The sequence below is a fragment of the Medicago truncatula genome, chromosome 8 (genome assembly GCF_003473485.1).
Source record: "Medicago truncatula cultivar Jemalong A17 chromosome 8, MtrunA17r5.0-ANR, whole genome shotgun sequence".
Classification (NCBI taxonomy): Eukaryota; Viridiplantae; Streptophyta; class Magnoliopsida; order Fabales; family Fabaceae; genus Medicago; species Medicago truncatula.
In genome coordinates this window covers 674,782-697,674 of record NC_053049.1, presented here as the reverse complement: position 1 = coordinate 697,674, position 22,893 = coordinate 674,782, and the positions used below count along the sequence as shown (strand labels likewise).

Here is a 22,893-nt window from a genome sequence, read left to right as displayed (position 1 = left end):
AATTATATAGTAGTTATTATATTCAAAATTGTGTAATCAATCTATCAAAAGTAAAAAAAAAAGTTTTCTTTTTTTAGTAATAGCTTCCTTTTTTGGTATCCTTAACCACTGTCTGGAGTCACCGGTTAGCATGACCCAATATTTAATACAGTCTACCTATTGTAATCTTATATTGTACTAAGCTAACTCAGATTCCGCTGATTTTTTTTATTTTTTTTTACGAGAGATTCTGTTTTTTTGTTGTTGTTTTCTTTTTAAATAGATGGAATGATAATAGTCGTTGGAAGTTGAAACACCCAAACAGAGGAGTCAAAATTCGAATACCGATCACGAAACCCAACCTAGCAATTTAATTTTTTTTATCAGTTGAACAACGACATGTGGAAGGAGGTTCAACTTGTTATTATTCTCAAAGTATACATGGATATAGTCAAAGATAAAGTTTAGACTATAATATTAATTAGGGAAAAATAAGGAAAGATAGTTATACTGTTTTGTTCATACCAAAAATAAGGAAAAATAATTATACTGTTTTTTTCACACCAAATGAAGGAAAACTAATTATATGCGTTATTAATTGGTTACCTTGAAAGAAAAGGAGTTTGTTGACTAGGGTTGTCAAATGAATGAAAACCTAATGAAATCACGGCCTAATAAATACATAGACAAACTATTAGCATGAACCGACATCTATATATTCAAAGTAACACTCTTCCCTGCAATCACCCCTTACACTCAATGTCCCTCCCTTATCGATCATGACTTTATCATATCATATTATTCTTTTCATGATTATAGGTGATCATAATATAACTTAATCATTTCATATTTAGGCTTAAAATAAACGAAAAGAGAATGAATTTTTTAGGGCTAAGATTGAAAAGCTTCATGGTGAAATGAATATGTACGGGAAGGCCAAATGTACTTGTCACAAAGTGTGTGAAAACCCAACTGCCATTGCTCATCATGAGACATTTGACCAATGGCAGTTGAGCTTCCATACACTTTGTGGCAAATACACTTGGTCTTCTTATACATATTAACTTTACCATGAAGCTTTCTAACTTCAGCCCTCAAAATTCATTCTCATCTCGTTCACTTTGAGCCTATACGAAATGATTATATTATATTATGATCACCTATAATTATGCTATCATATCATGTTATCACACCTTAAATTCACTCATTTCAATCGTACTTTACTGTCATAATTCGATTTCGATCGTGTTATAATATCCTAATCCCTCCGATCTCGAATGTAAGAAACAAAACAAAAGAATTGTTGGTCTCAAATGTAAGCAAAAGTATACAAAAATCATCCTATTAAATGTTACTATTCCAATTTTAACCTCATTTACTGTATCCAATTTGTTTCACATTCCCATGTTTAACGCATTCCAAAGATTTTTCATTGGTGGAGTTCAAAAGTCATGTTTCCAAGACAAGGGCATAACAGGAAAAATGGTATTTTTTACAATGACTCAATTCACTTTCTTAATATGTGTGGTTTTTTTTTTTTTGTTTCTTACATTTAAGACCGGAGGGAGTATTTTTCTTCAAAATTGCCACAAATAACCATGATGCTCTAAAATTATGGATGCTTTGCAAAAGGGGACATGCAAAGGATGCAACTGTAGCGGCTGCTCTTTTGAAAGGAGGAGATTTGTTGCTTTGCACATCAAGAATCACAATATGTATTGATCATTTTCTTACAACTTAATCATTAATCTTTCGTACCAAAAAATCATAATCATAATTTTCTCCCTATAATCATGATAATGATGGTAGCTAGTCTTAAAACATAGAACCAGTTTTTAGATTCGTTGAACTTTAGAACATGATCACATGATATCATATTCATGGAAAAATTGAAACACTATTTAATTTATTATTACTAAAAGAATATGAGAATGATGAAACTATTGATAATATTTGAATGGTCGTTATATTTTTGTGGTGGTTCAAAATAATTTTCGGAGTGTTGATTTAACTTAATAAAAAATGGTTTTAGGACATTTCAATTACTACAATGAAATTAAAGTAAAATTTTAATACTCTGAAAAATTCTTGTTTTGTAAGGGAACTAATATAATTGTTGTCTACTAGGTTTTGGCAAATTGAGACAACTCAAGGTGAAGTAAGGATATAACGTTAGATAAAATGTTGCTAAAGGGAATGGAGTTTGCATGTGGTACACGTAATATTCAATTCCTTGTTAGAATGATGTTGTAGAGATTTATGACAGCACACATGGTACAAGTAAAATATTCAACTCCTTGTTAGAATGAACTAGAGATTTATCTACATATTTTTAAAAATCGTCAAAAGAACTACTAGAGATGTTAGCTATGTAATTTTTTTGTTTCGTATGTTCATTGCATGAATGTATATATAATAAAATTATTACAATTGATTTTAGTCGACTTCTTGTGTCGTTGAGAGTTATCACACGATGCATAATCTTCATAATTTTTGCATTATAGATGAAATATTATGTCAATTTTTTATTTTATATTACCGAAGGCTTAGTTGTGGGTAAAATACTCAACAATCACATACCTTTCACAGGGCTTGACCGTGGGTAAACTCATTAACAAATATTTTGTTAAAAGAATGATTAGCAACAGATTACCTATACTATAGTATGACCGATGGTAATTACAGTGGGCTTTTATGGTCGTGGTTAATGTTACTGATGAGACTTATTCCCACGGTCCCGTGGCCCTCGGTAAGCCTTAGGTAACTAAGAATACCTTCGTATTATTGGGTGTAAAAGGAGTGAATTTAGTTTCACATTGCCTAGATTTTTGAAAGATTAAGGATTGAAAATATTTCGTTTATCCAAGTTAAAGAAGAGAATATATATTAAGAAATATAGTAAAGACATGCTACTTCAATAGTAGCATGGTGTTTAAAACAAATTTAGAAACCAATTGAGAATTTGAACCTTGTTAAACTTTATTTCTAACAAGTTTTTGTGATGAAATGCCTTATTCAACCTTTGTTCCGTCGGCATAAACTTCTTTTGGAAGATAGAAACATCTTATCAAATCAGTGAAGTGTTTGCATGATTTACACAATATTGGATCATCTCTTCATTTTGATCTTTCTTTTACCTTTGTGGATTATAATCTTCAAAGTAGTAAAATGCAAGTTCAAGAAAACTTAGATCATTATTATCCTTGCAAACCTTTTGATATAATTGTTCCAAGACAAAAAATGGAAGCTGATTTTCAAGGAGTAACAAATCTCTTTGTATACCCTTGTAAATCCATGATGTTGTGAACATGTAAATCCTTTTCCCCACGTGAGACGTCTTGCTATCTCTCCTTTGTGAGAAGTTATGGTTGTGCTGTTTTTTTTTTACTTCAGAAAAATTGTAAAAAAAAAAAAAAAAAAAAATCCCAACAAATTTCACATTTTTCTAATTTTTAAATATTTATAATCATTACGAGAGCCATTATCTATAGAATAAGATAAATGATATTTGAATAACCATTTTGCGACAATTTTTTAACAATTTTCTTTCTTATACTCACATCGTGTTTTTACTTTCTCTCTATTGTTTTGATTTCGATGTCAATACTTATATTTCTTTCTGGGTCATGCTAACTTATACCCTAAGGGCAAAAGTTAAGAATCTAAAAGAAGAATTAAAACATAAGTTTTGTATTGAAAAAATAAATTTTTAAACTTTCAAAACATTGAATGTACGACTTCCAAAATTAAGTTTTTATACTATTTGACTTCTGAACTTATGCCTAAAGAACACAAATTATCATTTTCCTTTTTTTACTACTCATGTAGAAAACCATCGGTATGTAGGACTTTAAAAATTAGAAGTGAAGATACTTTTCACTTTAATAGCTTATTATAACCTTTGGAGAAAGGATGAAACATAAGTTATGTAGGTATAAAATTGTTTGATGGTTCTCTTGAGTGTAATTCCACTGTTTGATAATAATCTGGGTCGTAATTGGAAGACATTTTTAATGTAATTCTTTGTTCGGTGCAATTGTTTGGAGTGTGAGAGTGATGATATGCTTCAGTTTCTATAGTAAGTTTGTGGGGTGTAGTTTTTTTTTTTTAAAAGAGCTTGTACCAATCATATTTGCTATTTTTTGATAAAATTTATCTGGTCTTTTAAAAAATTAAAAATATAGAGCCTATAATGAATAAGAGTTACAATTAAAAAGAAATCTTTTTTTTCTTCTTTTAGTAACAATTGATTGGTACAAATCAAAGGACCTAAGAGGGACTTAAATGACAAACTTATTACAATTAATTAACTTAAATGATCTAATAGTTATGAAAAAAACTTAAAGACCAATTTATTACAATAAATTACTTAAGGAACTTCAGGTGTAATTTAACCTTCATTCTAACACATTAGGAAAAAGTTATTCAATACATATAATTTTCAAATAACTAAAACATTAGACCAACAACGCGACGAAAGTTAAAGATAGTGAATATTAGAACAACTATCCCGATTATGGTAGAACTGCTTCTCCAAGGATCACGAAAATAAACCCACCTTAATGTACCCATAGCCCTTTTCCACTCACTGTTGTAGTGTTCATTAAGATCTTCCATAAGTTGGTAATAACACGACGAATTTGTCACAACATGTTTGCATAGATTGTTAACAAGGCTTGTTAATTCCTCGTTGCTTCCCAGATCGTGCACAATCACTTCTTTCTCAACTAGCAACTCTGCGTCTTCTTCGGTGTGAATAAGAGAATCAATCAAAGAAACATAATTGCAAATGTAAGGCTCATCAGGATAGTGACACTGCTCAAAAGCAACTATGTTCCTCAAAACACATTCGGTCGCATGATCTACTTTTAACTGTGGGAATAGAAATCTAGCTTTGAAGCACTTGCAACACGGTAAACAACCTAAACAAAGAAACCAACTCAACAAAGGTTTTTTCTCAAACTTTATGTCAAGCAATGATCTGTTATGAACCTTCTCAAAGCTTATACCAGCTTCATTCAACTTTGTTGCAGTCCTTACCATCAAACATTCTTTGTGAAAATCATTATACTGATTTTTTAGTTTCATAGGGAGATAGGAATATCTAATCAAATCAGTGAAATGACGTGATTTCTCCCATTTCTTTGCCTCAAACTTTCTTTCTGAAGATTCCTTGTGATGCGGGTAACAAGATGCAAAATACTCATGTGCAAGCTTGAGAAACCAATTGTGCTTTTTGACCTTGCTTGGAACAATTGTGTCATATAGTTTTTCCAACACATAAATTGGAAGCTGATTCTCAAGAAGCAACAAATCCCGCTGGATACTTTTACTTACACAAAGTTGAGTTATTATATAATCATCTTTGTGCTCCCATTTTTTATTTTCTCTTAGAAACAACTCCATGATGAACACAGAATCCAATAGTATCATGTCAACCAATTGCTCACTGTTGATATCTGTGAATTTCTTTTGGTAACATCGGCGTATTTTTTGCTCTTCTTGTTGAAGGAAAACTTTGTAGTTCATGAAATCACTTTTCTTGTCTAGGCGATTCCAAAAATAATGGAAATATCTATGTTTGTACTCTTGCATTTCCTCAAGTCTTTCGTTGTTATGGTGGATAGGTCCAATAGATATGATTAGAGGTGTATAAGCCTCCTCTTTCACATTCAAAAGAGTAGCTGGAACTTTGTAGATACAACATTGAGGCCAATGGGAAGGCTCAATATTGTCTGGGATGTTAATTATTTGTTGGATATGATCTTCAACAGAAGATGCCATGAAATCTTCTTTTCCTGTAGATCAACCAGCAGAGTAAGACCCTGTTGGATAATTAAGCATTTATCTTACAAGTGTTTATATATAAGTTATTTTTATAACAAAATACAATATCATGTTAAACTGTTTTTATATAAGCTATAAGCTATTCTTATAAGTTACCTTAAAAAGCTTATGAAAATCATCTGACTACAGTTCATCGACATGTTAAAACTTGTTTCCATAAACTCTAAAAAAGTCTCGCAAATGGCTTTTTAAGTAGATAAATCAGTAAATAAGCTCAAAAACTTTGATTATTTAGGAGATATTGCACTCATCTTCACCAGGAATACTTGAATGAGACACAATTTTCTTCTATATTTAAAATAGGGTTAATAGTGTTTTTCACCCCTGTAATATATGTCATTTTCAATTTTCGCCCTTATAAAATTTTCGGTTTGATTTGCATCATCGTAAAATTTTTATTTTTCGGAAAACACCCTTAATAGGCCATTCAAAAACTAAAATTTTTTGAAATTTTTTTTCTGAAAATGGCCTATTAGGGGTGTTTTCTGGAAAATAAAAATTTTACGAGGGTGCAAATCAAACCAAAAATCAAAAATCGAAAATAAAAAATAATATATATTACAGGGGTGAAAAACATTATTAACCCTTTAAAATAAGTGGTGCATATGTCATTTACACATGACTAAAAAAAGCGAGTGAAATATACAATTTTACCTAAAAAGTATGAATCATGTTTCATTACCATATTTTTTTTTGCTAAAAAAAAAAAGTTACAATTTTTTTTGTTTGCCTTAATACATCGTTTGATCCCTTAACTTATTTTTGGTTTTCATTTTGGTCCCCTAATTATAAAATGTTTCAATTTGATCCCATAAATCTTCTGTCGTTTATTGTTTTGGTCCTCTCCGTTAGTTTTTAACATCAAATGTCTAAGGTGAGTCATGTTTAAAGGTGGTCCACCATAGACCTTACTAAATTTTAAATTTTAGCCTTTTGATTTTTTCTTTGAAAGAGGATTGTTGGATCATATAGGATCTATTGTATTTTATTGTAAACCACCAACATTTAATATTTGGTGACAACTAGGCTACCCATGAAAGAATGATGAATAATTTACCCGAACCAATACACATTAGCCACATAAGCACATATTCATGAACTATCTTGACCCCACAAATAAATTGCTCATTTTCATTGGTTGGTGGGTAAATTACCCACCATTCTTCAAAGGTAATTTAGAAAAAATCTTAATATTTTTCTCACCTTCTTCATCTTCTTCTCCTATCTTCATCAACAAAATGATTCTTAAAAAAAGTTACTACCAGAACCATAATTTCAAAAAATCCCAAATAAATCAATAAAATTTTATTTTTTATTTCTTCATACTTTCAAAATTAAAGCTCATAAATTATAACTTAAATTACTGAAAGCAAGAATTAAAATAAACTCCAAAAACCCTCGTAGGAAAAAAAAAATACTTGTTTACAGGAAGAAAAAAAAAACTCAGAAGGGGTAAACATTCTTAACATAAATTTGTTAATAATAATAATATTGGGCAAATTCTATGGTACACCCACTATATTTGAGTGTACCGGTACACTCACTCTTTAAATTCATAGTTAAATGAGTTGTTTTTTAAAGAAAAATATTTTTTTTTTATCATTTATTATAATAACTAAATCTTATTCATCAAAAGTGTCAACAAGAAATAATTTTTTATTTTTTTAAATTTTTATCACTCATAATTGAGAACATTCATTATTTTTTACGATAATATGTAAAAAAAGTTACTATGATACTTATAAACAATTAAATTATGTTTTTTCTTATGAAATGGTGTTCTATAAAATATAAATATTGACAAATAGCTATTTACTACATAAAAAATGATCGTTCATTTATAGAATTAAGAAGCAGGAGTACCGGTACACCTCATTTTGTGAGTGTACCATAGAAGTTCTCATAATATTGATAGTAATAACTTTTTAATTAAAATCAAAGGTTGAAATCAAAAGGGAAACCTAATTCCCAAATCTTTTCCATAGGGACCTTCGTTCCTCCCTCCCTCATCTTCTTCGAGTGATTTCAGACCCCTTTTTCTCCATTGAATTTGTTGTCGTGCCTTCTTTCGTCATCCTTTTAATCGTCCGTCTCCCTGTTTTCTCCCCCATCCATCTCTTAGTACGTTAGCCTTTTCTCCCCCTTTGTCTTGTCAAATTCTAACTATTCTCAGTACTATGATACATCAAGCCATAATTTTGTGTATAAAAGAGTTGTTTTTGTAGGCTTGATTCACCATTATATATAAATTCCTTGATATGATTTCAGTTTTTTACGTTTGACATTTTGTGAAGGTGTTGAAATCAAACACGAATTTGCGTAACAGAGCAATTCGGATATGGGTTCGCGAGGAACCGAGTACTCGTGAAGATGAAAAAAACAGGTCGTTAATGAGCATGGAGTTAAAATCAATCATAATTCGTTTTTGGTTCCCATCAGATTTTCATTTTTAATTAAATACATTGTTATTGAAATTGAGATTGGGGTGTTTATGGTTATGAAAAGGTTGATGTTGTTGCTAATTGTGATGAAGAAATTTTCTGGATTTTATATGATAAATGTTGAAGGTGATGAAGATGAAAAGGAATAATAGGGAAGGAGAAGAAGAGAAGGGAAAAAAAATCAGATATAGATTGTTCACTTTAATATACTATGGACCTGCAATCAAATGATTATAATCATATTAAAATCATTAGACATCAAAAAACTAACTGTGATGATCAGAATAGGTAACCACAATATACATAAGGGACCAGTTTGAGACACTTTATAATTAGGGGACCAGAGAGTGAAAACGAAAAAGCCTAAATTGCATTTTTGGTCCCTTAACTATTTAGGTAGTATTACTTTGGTCCCTTGATTAAAATTCGATTTATTTTGGTCCTTAACTTCTCTCTGTTACACATTTTGGTCATTTCCGTTAGTTTTAATTCAAAAACGTTAGGTTTTCTTCATCTTCTTCTCCTCTTTTTCATCTTCATATCATCTCCATCAACCTTCAACAATAAGAATCCCAGAAAAATTTATGAAGAAGATGAAGAAAACCTATTATTTTTGAATTAAAACTAACGGAAATGACCAAAATGTGTACCGGTGAGAAGTTAAGGGACCAAAATAAAGCAAATTTTAATTAAGGGACTAAAGCGATACTACCTAAATAGTTAAGGGATCAACAATGCAATTTAGCCAACGAAAAATAAGTTAAGAAACCAAACAATGTATTAAGCCTATTTTTTTGATAAAAAAATTATGAAACATTTTTATTTTATTTTTTGCTAAAAAAAGTTCTTTACCACACTTAGCAGTGGAGAGAGATATGAACTTCAAAATTACAATACTTCACCTTACTTACTCATCAATAGCTCATTTTAACAGACAACTATTATTTTCAAAGGTCATGTAAGTAAACATCAAAATCAATAAATCCAGTTAAATGAGTTATCATTGGTGGATATATGCTTCTTTCAAAATAAAGTAACTGTAAAGATTTCAGAAGGTGTCTTTTTTTTTTTTTCCACAATAAAATACTTGGATATATACAAATAGTCTGCTCACCTTCATGTGCAGACCATGATCACACAGATTACTTTGTCTTTTATATTATAGATTTAGTAAATATTTTAAAGGATTGGAGATATTTCACTAAACGACGGTAACAAATTGTAGTACATAAGCATAGCAAGACTAAAAAGATTTCACTATACAAGCAGAAACTAAAATGATAAAAAAGCATAGCATAAGTTTACAGTGAAGTCTAGTGACTCAACAAGAATCAAACAACCATTAACAAATTACTGAATAGAACCTGAAAGTATGATTCCTCCAACAACTTCAAGTTCCAAGCTCCTGGCTCTCAAAGTTCTAAACTATCTTCTTTTAAATCCTTTAACTTTAGAGGTATGCTTTATAGAAGTAGTACTAAGCAAAACTTAGAAAAGTCAAAGAAATTAAATTGTAATAATCCATTAATAAAATACAGTGGACTCCCTCGTCCTATATTAAGTTACACAGTTGACTCTATCAAACACACCAATATATATTTCTATCTTTAATATCTTTAATTATCTATTAAAGAAATTGAAAATTTAATATTTTAAAATTATTCATCGAGATGAATCTAACAACATCTTATATGATATTATTTATTTTTGTATAATAATAGAAAAATATCGTCAAAATATGCCAGATCAATAGTGCATATTTTTAAATATATCATCTAATATGAGACGGAGAGAGTGTTTATTATGTCCATGTGATCAGGGTTTCTTTGAAATTAGAGGCTCGACTTTCATAGTAATATTATTAGTCACCGAAATTAAAATTTAATTATTTTTACTAAGGAACACGCTTTTTTTTACTTAAAAATAAAAATATGAAACATGTTTTCTTTTTTTCACTTAGAAATAGAAATAAAAATATGGAACATGTTTTTTTTTTCTTCCTTTGAGTGGGGTGGATATTAAGCAATACTCTTTTTTATTGGGGCTCATCACTTTGAGAGGTCGAGATCAGTAAAACTAATGTTAGCCGCAAAACAATATGTTTTTTTATTTAACTATTTTATAATTATATTGAACCGATTAAACTATAATATAAAGTCTCACTGTTGTTATTATTTTGTACTATGCAAGCAGTAAATATACGGACGTACAAAATACTGTGACGAAATCAATGACCGTAATTATTGGTGGGTATAAAGAGAAAGGAGCAGAATACCATTAATACTGCAGAATTATTAATACAGCAGAATTACTAGATTTCTAAAGAAATTCGAAATTATTGTTTGGACAAAGTAATTCGAAATTTAAAGAAACTAGATTTCTAAATAATTCAAATGTTTTTATTTTGAAGTGGTCCGGAACCTTACATATATTATGCATTGAGCTCACGGGGACAAATAATTCAAATGTCTTAATATAATTTCTTTAATTTCTAAAACAAATTATTTGAATAGAGTAATAAAAAAACTTCACTCAACTTTATTGAACTATTTTTATGAAATTTCAAAAAGTTCGGAGACCAATTTGCAATTTCATGATCATTTATCAGAACTAATTTACAAAATATATTTGGAAAGTTTAAAAGGAATTATAAAGACCAATTTAGGATTCACATTCTTTAGAGTTAAGAATAAATTTTAAATTTTAAATTTTTAGGTGGTATTTGATTTTTTTTTTTTTTTAAATTTACTCGTTCAAACAATATTACTTCGTAAAATCCATTCATTTTAAAAATTCTCCATACTTCTCGTCCAACAATTGAATTTACATAGAAAATTTGAAATACCGCATAAAAGTACATTATTTAAAAAAAATATGATTCAATATTTATGAGTGTTTCATCACTTGTGGGATTAGCGGTTAGGACTTTTACAATATGATAGAAATTCCTAGAAGCTGCATCAAGTAAAGTTGTCAAATATGATAAAATGTGTTCGCACAGTCAACATGCTTATATTATTTGCTTTTGAAACTTTTAACTTCCTAGCCTCAGAGATTGTTGACATTCTACACAAAGTTTAAAAGATCATGCATATCAATGTCATGTCATCTAAGTCCATGGATGTTGTGTTTACGAGGATTGATTTTGACATAAAAAACGCATAATGGCGTAACTTGTTGTTTGCTTGCCTACTATTCATATGTAGTTAATCTTTGAAGTAGTTTTGAATCATTCTTTAAAAAAAGTAGTTTTGAATCATAGAAAAAAAATGTAATTTTCAATAAAAGGGATTTTAGACAATTAGTTTGATTAGAATTAAATCCAAGTTTAAGTAATTTTTGTTTAGATTTTTTTTATCTAAAAAAACTTTAATGTAAAATCAGTGTAACATTTTCAACCTATAATAACACAAGATATATTATTTTTATCACCTCTAATGTAACTCATAATTTGGTGATGCAAATGAATCATACCTACCAAAATCATGTTTCTTACGAAGAAAATTAATACTTTTTTATTTTTTTGTTTTCAATCAGCTTTTCCTTGAAATTATGGTCAAAGATTTATAGTTTGAAAATTGGTTGTTGCACTTGCACTTGCTTCATTGCATTCACTGTTGTGCAAACCTGCTCACATTTTTTTTTCATAGGTGAGTGATGATATGGTGGGCCATTCTGCATAACTGCGATCTGTTTTTACCAAATAATATAGGTTTGAATTGAACAGGGTAGAAAGTCATATGTTTTACTTCCGAATTTATATTGGTTGGTCAGCTGAACTTACAGGTTCAAAGATAATAATAAGATAAGAAGAGCATCTTTAGGTTTAGGTTTAGGTTTTACTATTTGATAATTAATGTGTTGAAGGTTTAATTTATTCAATCTTACCATGCTTTTCAGATTTTTTATGGAATATGATTTAAATGCTGAAATGCTGATTTTTTATTTTATTTTTATGGATGTTATTTTTTGCGTCTTATGAGCACAATTCTTTGGTTTTTCTTCTTCTTAATTTTGTTTTGATTTTGCATGCTTTAACTATCCATTTTGGATGATTTGGAAGTGTAGGAATCTTAGTAAATTTGAAGACAAAGTTATTCGCATGCAATAAGGGATTAACATTGGAACAGATGAGGTGGGGTTTGGTATGGACAAATATACAATTTGTGCACCATGTACAAATTGTGCATTTTCAACCTGAAAGCAAATCTGGACCATTGATTTATTAATATAATATTCCGACGGTCCAGATCTGGCAAAAAAGGGCAATGGGTGACCTGCTAGTGCTTTTGCAGAAATGGAACAGCGGACCCCACGAATTGAATAAAAGATCATATTATATTCCTTTTTTTTTGTGACTTTTGTATTGGGCTTGGGCCTTGTTTAACCCTTTTATTCCTTTTGATTTAATTTATGTTAGTAGAAAAATTGCTGTTAATGTCACTAAAATTTCTTGTGCTGCCACTTTAATTTATTTAATGTGTTTGACAGCTTAATTGTTTTATTATTTTTTAAAGAATCAATATATCACAATTTTTTAGTTATTAAAATGATTATGTTGGCCGTTCAAAAAAAACACTCGTTACTACTGGAAGCGTTTTTTTTATTATCAAAAAAATGACGGAAACATTCTTTAAGTCCATTTTTGTGGACTATTAATGTTAATAATTCTTAAATCTATTTTAATACCAAAACATGATTATTAATATGGGTTTGATTTTCGCAAGAAGTCAATAAATTTTGAAATTTAAAAATATGGAAAAATGTGAAAATGAAATAATGAATTAAAATTTAGTAGAAGTTGTTTTAGTAAATTGGACGCAGTTGAATTTTGTTTTATTGGAAAAAATTAGAAGATGGATAAATTGTGTGTAATATTTGGCTAATAAACTCACAATATGAATACTATTATAAAAAATAAAAAAAAATTAACATTTTTTGAATGAATATAAAATAGGTGTATGTGATGTGTATTAAAGAGAACATACATCAATTATTGAATGAGTATAAAATGGACATTCAATAATCCGCGACGATAGGATGTATATGATTGTCGAATGGGTCAAGGTAAATGAACATTAAAATAGGCAAAACATTTTTTAATTATGGAGTTTGAATTTTGGTTATTGTCGTTTTAATATATTAAAGTTAATGTTGATTTATGATGTAGTATAAATTAATTATAATGATAACCATAATATTAATCAAATATAAACGAATGTTTGAAGTAGTTTATGTCGAAGAATCTTGTCATTGGGGTTAGAGTTTTAAGCTTGATTAGTCGATAAAGAATTTGATTAGTCGTTGAACATTCATCCAAGTACTTTCACTGCAAGATTCTTTCAGTCAGGGTAAGAGTTATGAGTTTGATCAGTCGTTCTGAAATCTTAGAAGTAGCTTAGTCAATTAAAAATTGGATTAGTCATTTCAATCTGTTTAAAAAATAGTTGTAATTTGTTATCTATATTGAATTTATAAATTAGTTTTTCCATTAGAAAATAATATTATTAAAGTATATTTATAATAATAACGATAAAAAAGTTTAAGTACAATCCACATAGTGATTATATTGATTAATCAATTACCATTTATCCAAGTACTTTCCGTATAAGATTCTTGTTGTTAGGGTATGAGTTGTGGGTTTGATTAGTCGTTGTGACCTCTTGATCGGTCACTAAGGAGTTTGATTAGTCATTGAACGTTCATCCAAGTACTTTGACTCCAAGATTATTTCAGTTAGGGTAAGAGTTGTGAGTTTGATCAGTTGTTTTGAAATCTTGGAAGTAGTTTAGGTTGAATAATCTTGTCATTAGGGTGAGAGTTGTCATTAGGGTGAAAGTTGTAAGCTTGGTTAGTCGATAAATATTTTGATTAGTCAGTGAACGTTCATCGAGGTACTTTGACTCCAGGGTTCTTTCAGTTAGGGTAAGAGTTGTGAGTTTGATCAGTCGTTCTGAAATCTTGGAAGTAGTTTAGGTGAAAGAATCTTGTCATCAGGGTTAGAGTTGTCAATAGGGTGATAGTTGTAAGCTTGATTAGTCGATAACAAGAGTTTGATTAGTCAGTGATCGTTCATCCAAGTACATTGACTCCAAGATTCTTTCTGTTAGGGCAAGAGTTGTGAGTTTGATAAGTTGTTATGACATCTTTGAATTAGTTTAGGTCTAAGAAACTTGTCATTAGGGTCAGAGGTGAAAGCTTGGTTAGTGGATAACAAGAATTTGATTAGTAAGTGATTGTTCATTCAAGTACTCTGACTCCAAGATTATTTAAGTTTGGATAAGAGTTGTTAGTTTCATCAGTTGTTCTGAAGTATTGGAAGTAGTTTAGGTCGAAGAATCTTGTCATCAGGGTTAGAGTTGTCCTCTAAAAAATTTTCATCTTCACTCTCCGTCCCTTCTTTAAAGTAAACTCATATGTAGAATACATATTTTTGAATAAAATTTTGGAGAAAAATTCATAATATTATAAGAATCATTCCCAAAAAAAAAAATTAGAATTTTTTAACAAAACATGAATTTAATATGAATTTTTATATTTTTGACGATTAAAAGTTCATATTTAATTTATGTTTTGTTAAAAAATTCTAATTTTTTTTGGGAAATTTTTTTCCAATATTCTTCACATATCTGCAAAAAGTTGAAGGAAAATTTTAGAGGGACTAAAATAAAAAGTTGATATATTTATAGGGACTAAAAACATATTTAACCATATTATTTATTATGTGGAACGTAAATATTAATAGAAAAAGACACTGATTTTAAAAAATAATAATTAAGAGAATGATTTTTTTTTTCTTCGAATAAAGGTTAATTTGTTTTAATTTTCATGACTCCAAAATTTCCCTCTATTTAACTTTCATGATTTCACTTTCCCTCTTCTACCAAAATAATCAAATTTCATCTTCCTCCTTATTCTACCTCTTTATTTCACCACTTTCATGTGGCTCCAATGTTTCCCTCCATCCAATTTTCAGGAAAATCCCAAACTGAAAGACCTAAAATAAAATTTCCATCTGTTTTGTTTTTCTTCTTCAAATTAAAACCTAAAAGCCTCTCTTATCTCCTTCGATTCCACTATCTCTCTTTTTCCCCAAATTAAAAGCTAAAACTTTTTCTCTTCTCTTTTTCGATTCAAAACCTATTCTTCTCTTTTTCACCCTTTTCACAACTTGCTGCTACAGACTTCTTTGCTGCAATTTAGGGTTACTCGCCATGAATATGGATAATTTCAAGAAGGACATTGATGAACTTATAGCTCAATTCACACAGGTATTCTTTATATTTATCATTCATGCTTTCCTCATTTTGAATATAATGACATTGTTTCTTGTTGTTGTGAACATGCTTATTGTTTTCAGTTTAAAACCAATTAGCTTTAGAATTGTTTTGGAACTGTTTGATGTTAAATATAATGTCCAATTTTGGTATGGAACCTCTAGAGTAAAAAGAGTATCAGAACTACGGAATGAAACCTAAATGCAACATGGTTTCAGTGTCATCACCTAGATTGTATTGTATTGCTTCGTGGGATTACATTCACGGACACTCCTCGGATTAGCCGTGTCCCGGTATTGGACACGTGTCGTGTCCGACACTGACACATATAATTACATTTAATTGTGTTTTTTTTCTTCAAATTATTAGCGGTGTTGGCGTGTCAGTATCCGTATCGTGTCCGTGTGCGTATCCGTGCTTCATAGCCGGTGCGGTATTTTTTGTTCTTTTTTTCTGCTAGCACTTCATTCTTGACAAATCTTAGCAATGTTTTAACTCACTTTGTTTACTATGTTCTGTTTTTCATTCCATGCAGAATTTAACCAAGTATGCGGATATATTTCATGAGGTTCAAGGTACGACTTCATCTTGAAACTATCCATTTATAAAATCAAAAGCTACTATACCAATTTCTGTTGAAATTTCCTGCTCACTTCTTTTGTCATTCTCTCCTTTAAAGGTTGTGGTATAGGTAAATTGAAATGAAATGCTAATGTTGTAAGGATTTGATTTTGATTTTTTAACTGCAAACATACTTCAATTACTTTTATGAGTATTTATGACATCTTTTCTTCCTATGTTATGAGTATTTATAGCTACATTATGCAGGGAATGCTGATGACCCCCACAAATCCAGCTTATCTGTATGCGATTCAGAACAGAACTCTACTGCTTGTTTGCAGAATGCATCTATGCTTTCCGATCAGTACATTCCAACTCATTCTGCTTCAGAACCAACCCTTCCTGGTTTCATGTGAGCTTCTCAAAGTGGCTATTTTATTACTTTCAGCATGTACTGTTTCTATCTCTTTTTGTGTGTCAGTATACCACCTTTGACGTGACATACTTGGGTTGGCATTCTACTTTAAAACCGACTTTCGTTTTTTGATTGCAGAAAACTGGAGGCAATCTTTAGTTACGCTCACCCATTCTTCCGTTGAATCATCTGGAGCTAATAACTGCTCGAGTAGTGAAAATCAGCAGTTAACTTGTACTGACGTTTCCAAGCCTGATCCAGTAAAGATGGAGCACTGGTTAGGGAAGAACAAATGCAACTTACAGAATTTTATTCAGAAGATGAGTTGGAGTGATCTTATATATTTTCAACATAGACTGCTGCAGGAAGCAGTTGCAAAAAAGAGGCTAGCTGGTGTGTGCATCATTTTGTACTGAATTGACAGTATTGGCGGTTTCGTATTTCACAATACATTGAAGTTGGATGCCGTATTGACAGTAAAATATGATTTTTCAATTTCGTTTAACAGTTTGCATACCGTATTGACAGTAAAATATGATTTTTCAGAATTCATTGAAGTTGGATGCCTTAAGTGGGCGGACTGGTCCATGTTCTCAGCCAATGCCCCGTGCCAAAAAGACTCTTTCTAGAGTTGCTGTCACAAGAGCTTCGTCAGAGAAATATTCAGATTTTTCTTTGCCAAGATCAGATATTTCTAAGGAGCAACGTAAATCATGTGATATCTGCAGACGATTTGAGAATGTGTTAAATCATATCCCAGTATGCTCTGGTTGCAAGGTTTTAGGACTCATCCCTGGTCCTTTTTTATACTTCGCCTATTTTTTATACTTGCTTCTTTATCTTTATTCTTATTAATATTATCATCATCATCATTATTATTGAATGGTACTTAATATAAAATTTTGTTTCTATGAACTTACAGGTTTTGTTGGAGATATATAGAGTGGTAAAGGTATATTCGGGATCTGTTGAAGATATATAAGATGGAATCTTATGTTATTTTCTTCTATATTGTGTTTTGTAGCAGTAGTTTAAACGCTGAAAGAATTATAATAATTTCTGAATAGAACTTTTTGACAATAATCTATATATTTAGGCCGGCTGTGGAGGATGTGCGATAACCTCTTCAAAAAACTATTCAGGTGTACACGGGAATAAAAGTAGTATAATGAACTCGTTCTCATAAATGTTATTTACGTTACCCATTTTTGAATTTGTGAAAGGTTGTCATATTAAAAAGCCAAATACTAGGCAAATTTGGTTCATTCTGTCCAAATACTAGCAGATTTTGTGCTATTATTTTCTTGGAATTTACATGTTATCTATTATCATTTTGAATCTTCCATGTTATCTTAACTTATATTGACTTCAGTATTTAAAAAAATAACGGAAAAATGGTGCAACCAAAGTTTGAGATGAAAATTAGTCTCAAAGTTCAATGTATTATTAACTATTACTGTTCTTTTGTAGCAATACTCTTAACAATTTATTGCAACAATAGGTCAAAGGTATTACAGAAAAAAAAAATTCACTATAATCAAATTTCATTAAAATATAGTAATACAACTCAATTATTCTCTTCAATTCAGTCTACGAATAATATCAGGTCTTCTCTCCTCTTCAACTTCATCATTCCCATTACAATTTCACAATACTACTCAAAATTACTAATTCTTATCATTTCAGTCTCTGAATATCGTCAATCTTCATTCCTCTTCAGCTTCATCATATCCAAGAACCTGTTCCTGTTTTAGTTTGAATTTACCATTAAGAATCAGTCAAGCAACTCAATGAGCTTCAAATTTTTGTTCTGTTTAGAAATTACAAATGGAAATCTGTTTACTTGGACAACTTAAGATATAAAACTAAGATGCTTACAGCTTTATATTGTGGACTTAAAACAGAGCCACATAACTATTAACAACGGTTCTTTAAAGTCAAACCATATTAACCAGGGCCTACTTGATTTTGATTTAAACAGTGCACTTTGAATGATGTAATAATAGACTGAAGAAGTAAGCAGATAAATCATTAACCCCGAAAAGAAAAGTCAATATAACCTGATATACGTAATAACTACCCTACTTCCCCTCATTGTATTACTATCAGGTAAATAAAGGAGAAGAAAAATAAACACTTACAACTGATATGCGGAGAATACTGAGCAATGTTCTGATAGTTGTATAGGAATGTGGAGTGGTGGACTTTGCTTCTTCTTGACGAATGTTGGAGTAAGCATTAGCAATATACTCTTCCAGTTCCCCTGGGACAGTAGGAGACAATCTTCTAACAGTTGATATGTATGCACTACAGGAAAACAACACAGTTTAATTTGTAGTAACTTCTTTCTAGCAAATGATAGAACATTTCACACAGACCCTATGTGAAACTATTTGAGCAGTCAGACCCAATGTCAGTAACTAGCGCACGACCATGCCAATATATAGCACGACCGTGCGTCAATAAGTTTCAAGCTTCGGGTCGAATCTTCCAGTACAGACGGACATGACCGTGTCATAATTGAGCACGACCGTGCGTTACTGAAGAACAACAAATCGAAAAACGAAAATGGAGAGCACTCAAGAACAACAATTTCAATGGTGACCACCTTCTTCTAAATGCATTTCAATAATGAAAACTACTACTAGTATTCAACAACCTTACATCATAATAAAGAATTAAATATGTTTAACAGATTCTTATACATACCTTCAAGTTCAAAGATTTCAGAAATCAACAATGAGATTCAATGAATCCAGATCTAGAAACCAAACTAAGTTGCAATCTCCAAACTTCAATAAAATTTAACAATCTTGTTCAAGAAGATGAAATTTAAGTTTATGGGTAGGTTGATAGCGAGTATCAATTTATGAAAATATGAAGAAAATGGTGGTAGATGAAAATGATTCTTTGTGAGATTCAAGTGAAGGAAGAGAGAAAGAAGACTCACGTGAGATTCAAAATGGGGGTTGATGGTTAGTAAGTGTGAATTGCTACTCTGCATTTTCAGATTTTGGGGGTGTCACCAGCAAAAACAATAAAATCAATATTTTCAATTATAATATGTTTTCCCAGCAGGTAACCTCATCCCCAAAACTGCCAGCTATCCTTCCATGGGAAAATTGTGCATGGTGCACAAATCTATCATTTGTGCATGCTAAATGCCACCAACAGGTGATGTATCTTTGTTGGTCAATCATTTCAAAGTGAGCATGTATTCATCAATTCATGAGTTTTTAAATCTTAAGGCTTTTGATGTTAAATGTTTCCCTCCTTTAACTTTCAAAACAATTCAACGGAATTGGTCTCGCCCCTCTATACTGTATGGGTTAAATATAACAATAACAATGATAGAACATTCAGAGGTTGTCCTTAGCTTTCAGGTTGTCGGGGACGACAAACCCAGGAATGTTTAGTGTGGGCAACACATATAATTTTGCGAAGATAAAATATTTATGTGTGTGTCTATATATATATATATATATATATATATATATATATATATATATACTCCAAATTTTATTTTTAAAAGAATAAATATACATTATAATTATTATTCTCTACAGTTTTTAATTATATATATTGAATGATTCTTTCATTTATAATGTTAATTAATGAAAATCAACGGATTGAGAAGGAAATCAAAGCTCATGATTCCTTGTGTGACAATGTGACCGTTGCTTTTGAGTTTCTCATTTTTGTTTATCGTTCTATAATTTGTTGATTTCTAAAAGTAAATTATTATTAGTTTTGATTTTTTGTAGAAAGACAGAGTAAAAATATTCACTTAAAAACCCACACACATAAGTGAGAAACCCGAATTCTAACTCAAATCATGACAATTAGTCTAACCAATTATTAATTAGATAGATTTTTCTTATAATTCTTTTGTGTAGATCTCAATAACTTAATTAAACTTCACTATCATTATCTCCTTTTTTTTTTTTTTCCATAATATATATAAGTATTGTTTTTCTTTTTTTTTTCTTCCTAAAGTTGTGAGGACCAAGGCCCACATACCCTTGTATGTGCGGCCGTCCATGCAGCTTGTGGATGATTTTTCAGAGATCTAGGTGAGAATTTTCTAGCTTGGTGGTTTATTCTAGGTTCGACGAAGGCGCGAGCAATATGAAACAGGTCATGGTCATGGCAAGGACACAGTAGCTTCAAGCCCGAGCAGCAATGTCAGTGGCATAAATCGCTTTGTAATGCAACGTTGACACATGAATCTCTACGGAGCAACATAAGTATAATGTTGAGATGAGTTTGGGAGACGAGAAAAGTGAGTTTGTAGTAGTAAAGACTTCTTGGTTCCTAGGACTAACACAACCTCGCGGGGCGGAAGCTTTGTGACTTAGAGGAAGCAATCAATGAGTTCGCTTTGTAGCAGAAGTTTAGCAAATTTCAGATCTTGGACCACTTTTTTAGAAAAAATTGTCAAAAAAAGAAGCTATTTCCAGCAAATTTCACATTTTTCTGAATTTTAAATGTTTATTAGTCACTATGAGAGGCGAGAGACATTGTTTAGAATAAAAAAAAAATCATCCATTATCGCTCTCTTTAAATTTCTTGACAGGTTCAAATCAACCATATCTGATGAAAATGCAACATAAGTGCATATTTGGTAGTCGTATTCAGCCTAACCTAAAATTACTTTTCGTCCATTATTTTAAAGGCCCCCTCCCAGGGAGCTCGAAAGTATCATGTTGGAGGACATTTTCGAGGCCTGGATGCCTAGTAATTTTCGTTTAATTTTGAGGCTTCTTTTTGTACCAAAAATAAAGTGGGAGACATTAAGAACATACTACTAATGTAGGCAACATTTATATATAGTATTATTTGGAACTTAAAGAAATTATAATTGAGGATACTCTTAGCTTTATTAACTTACTACCTTTGGAGAAACGATGAAAGATAAGTGATGTTGGTGTAAACTTGTTTAAGGGTTCTCGTGAGTTTCTTACAATTGTAACTCTACTTTTTTATTCTGATTTGGGTTATACGTAGTTACTCCCTCCGTTTCAAAATACATGTCCACTTTTTGCAACGTGCACTATTCACTTGACTTACTTTGATCATATTTTTTAACTAATGTATAAATACAAATATTAGCATGTAAGATGTTGTTTGATTTGTCTCGACAAATATTTTCAAAATATTAAATTTTTATAATTTTTTACTTTAGATAATTAAAGATATTAACGGTCAAAATTGTACATTGGCATGTGTGAAGTAGTTGACTTGGACATGTATTTTAAAACGGAGGGAGTATAATTGAAGCCAATTTTAAGTACTAGTATCTTGTGTTAGTTGTACGCATGCCGCTACTACAAATGTTTTTGTTGTTGGGTGCAATCGTTTGGAGTGTGCGAGTGATGATAAACTCTTGTCTCTATTGTAAGTTGGCTTAAATGCACTTTTGAGTTTGCCGTCGTAGCAAATTTGGTCCCCTAATAAAAAAAATGCAATTTTAACCACCTAATTTGTCATGTTTAGGAAAATATGCTCTTCCGATCCCTTATTTTTGCAAAAAAGTTGCAATTTTGGCCCCTTTTTTGGGACACGTGGCGGCTTCTCAACATAGTTGCGAAAATTATGGGGCCAAAATTGCTACGACGGCAAACATAGGGGTCAAAAATGCATTTAAACCTTGTAAGTTTGTGGTGGTGCAGTATCATCCATTTGTTTAAAAGAGCTTATACAAATCAGAATTGTTTTTTCTATAAAGTTTATTTGGCATTTTAACAAATTAAAATAGTGGAGTTTGAATTAAAATTAAAAAGAAATACTTGGCATTTTATTTGGCATTTTTCTATGAAGTTTATTTGGCATTTTAATATTTGGTCTGTTTCTGATTAACTTGAGTAGAATAGATTAACTAAATGATAATTTTATAAATTTGTTTCTAATTAAATACTTTCTTCACAATTGTCACCCCCTTTGCTACTTACTTTACCTGACAATGAAGCTTGTGTTATCTTTGTTCCATGAAATTAAATGATTAATGGAGGGATCATCAACGAGTTGATACCTTTTTGTCAGTTACTGCGTTGGAATGGATCTCTGAGTCCATCGTCGTTGATTCACCCATTTGTTCTATAAGTAATGTCGTCATTCAATTTGTTCCAGATATGGACCTAACTACCACCTTAATGTTTGTACCTAGTTTAAGACTATTTCATAATGGAAGAAAATTACATCTAAGAAGACAATTGTGATATTAAATACGGTCTCTACCTATTTTAATCATATAATATTATAATGTACTAAGTTAACTCAGGTTCCTTTTTTTATTTCTTATTTTTATGAGAGGTTCCGCTTTTTTTTGTTTTGTTTTTTAAGATAAACGAAATAATAATAATCATTTGTAACT

The 22,893-nt window shown here is 30.6% G+C and overlaps 2 protein-coding genes and 1 long non-coding RNA gene across 5 annotated transcripts; 1 reads left to right on the top strand and 2 right to left on the bottom strand.

Moving 5' to 3' along the window:
* Positions 1 to 4,365: 4,365 nt before the first annotated feature.
* LOC25499991 (UPF0481 protein At3g47200) lies at positions 4,366 to 9,783 on the bottom strand. 2 transcript variants are annotated; one of them, XM_013588299.3, is made up of 2 exons: positions 9,632 to 9,783; positions 4,366 to 5,777 (listed from the first exon to the last, which is right to left on the bottom strand). In XM_013588299.3, the coding sequence occupies exon 2, from the start codon at positions 5,761 to 5,763 to the stop codon at positions 4,429 to 4,431; it is 1,335 nt and encodes a 444-aa protein (XP_013443753.1). In that variant the 5' UTR covers positions 5,764 to 5,777; positions 9,632 to 9,783; the 3' UTR covers positions 4,366 to 4,428. The 2 variants fall into 2 exon arrangements, with proteins under 2 accessions (XP_013443753.1, XP_039684381.1); XM_039828447.1 differs by having other exon boundaries at positions 4,366 to 5,804; positions 9,632 to 9,718.
* A 5,375-nt stretch (positions 9,784 to 15,158) lies between these two features.
* LOC25499992 (uncharacterized) lies at positions 15,159 to 17,858 on the top strand. Of its 2 annotated transcripts, XM_024772116.2 has the most exons (5): positions 15,159 to 15,538; positions 16,080 to 16,119; positions 16,373 to 16,517; positions 16,659 to 17,297; positions 17,443 to 17,858. In XM_024772116.2, the coding sequence occupies exons 1-4, from the start codon at positions 15,482 to 15,484 to the stop codon at positions 16,702 to 16,704; spliced, it is 288 nt and encodes a 95-aa protein (XP_024627884.1). In that variant the 5' UTR covers positions 15,159 to 15,481; the 3' UTR covers positions 16,705 to 17,297; positions 17,443 to 17,858. The 2 variants fall into 2 exon arrangements, with proteins under 2 accessions (XP_024627884.1, XP_039685438.1); XM_039829504.1 differs by lacking the exons at positions 15,159 to 15,538; positions 16,080 to 16,119; positions 16,373 to 16,517 and having other exon boundaries at positions 16,704 to 17,297; positions 17,443 to 17,472; positions 17,617 to 17,858.
* Positions 17,859 to 18,031: 173 nt separating this feature from the next.
* On the bottom strand, positions 18,032 to 19,934 carry LOC25499993 (uncharacterized). The gene is made up of 3 exons (XR_003007652.2): positions 19,230 to 19,934; positions 18,662 to 18,827; positions 18,032 to 18,265 (listed from the first exon to the last, which is right to left on the bottom strand). It is a non-coding gene; the product is annotated as an uncharacterized lncRNA (long non-coding RNA).
* Positions 19,935 to 22,893: the final 2,959 nt, after the last annotated feature.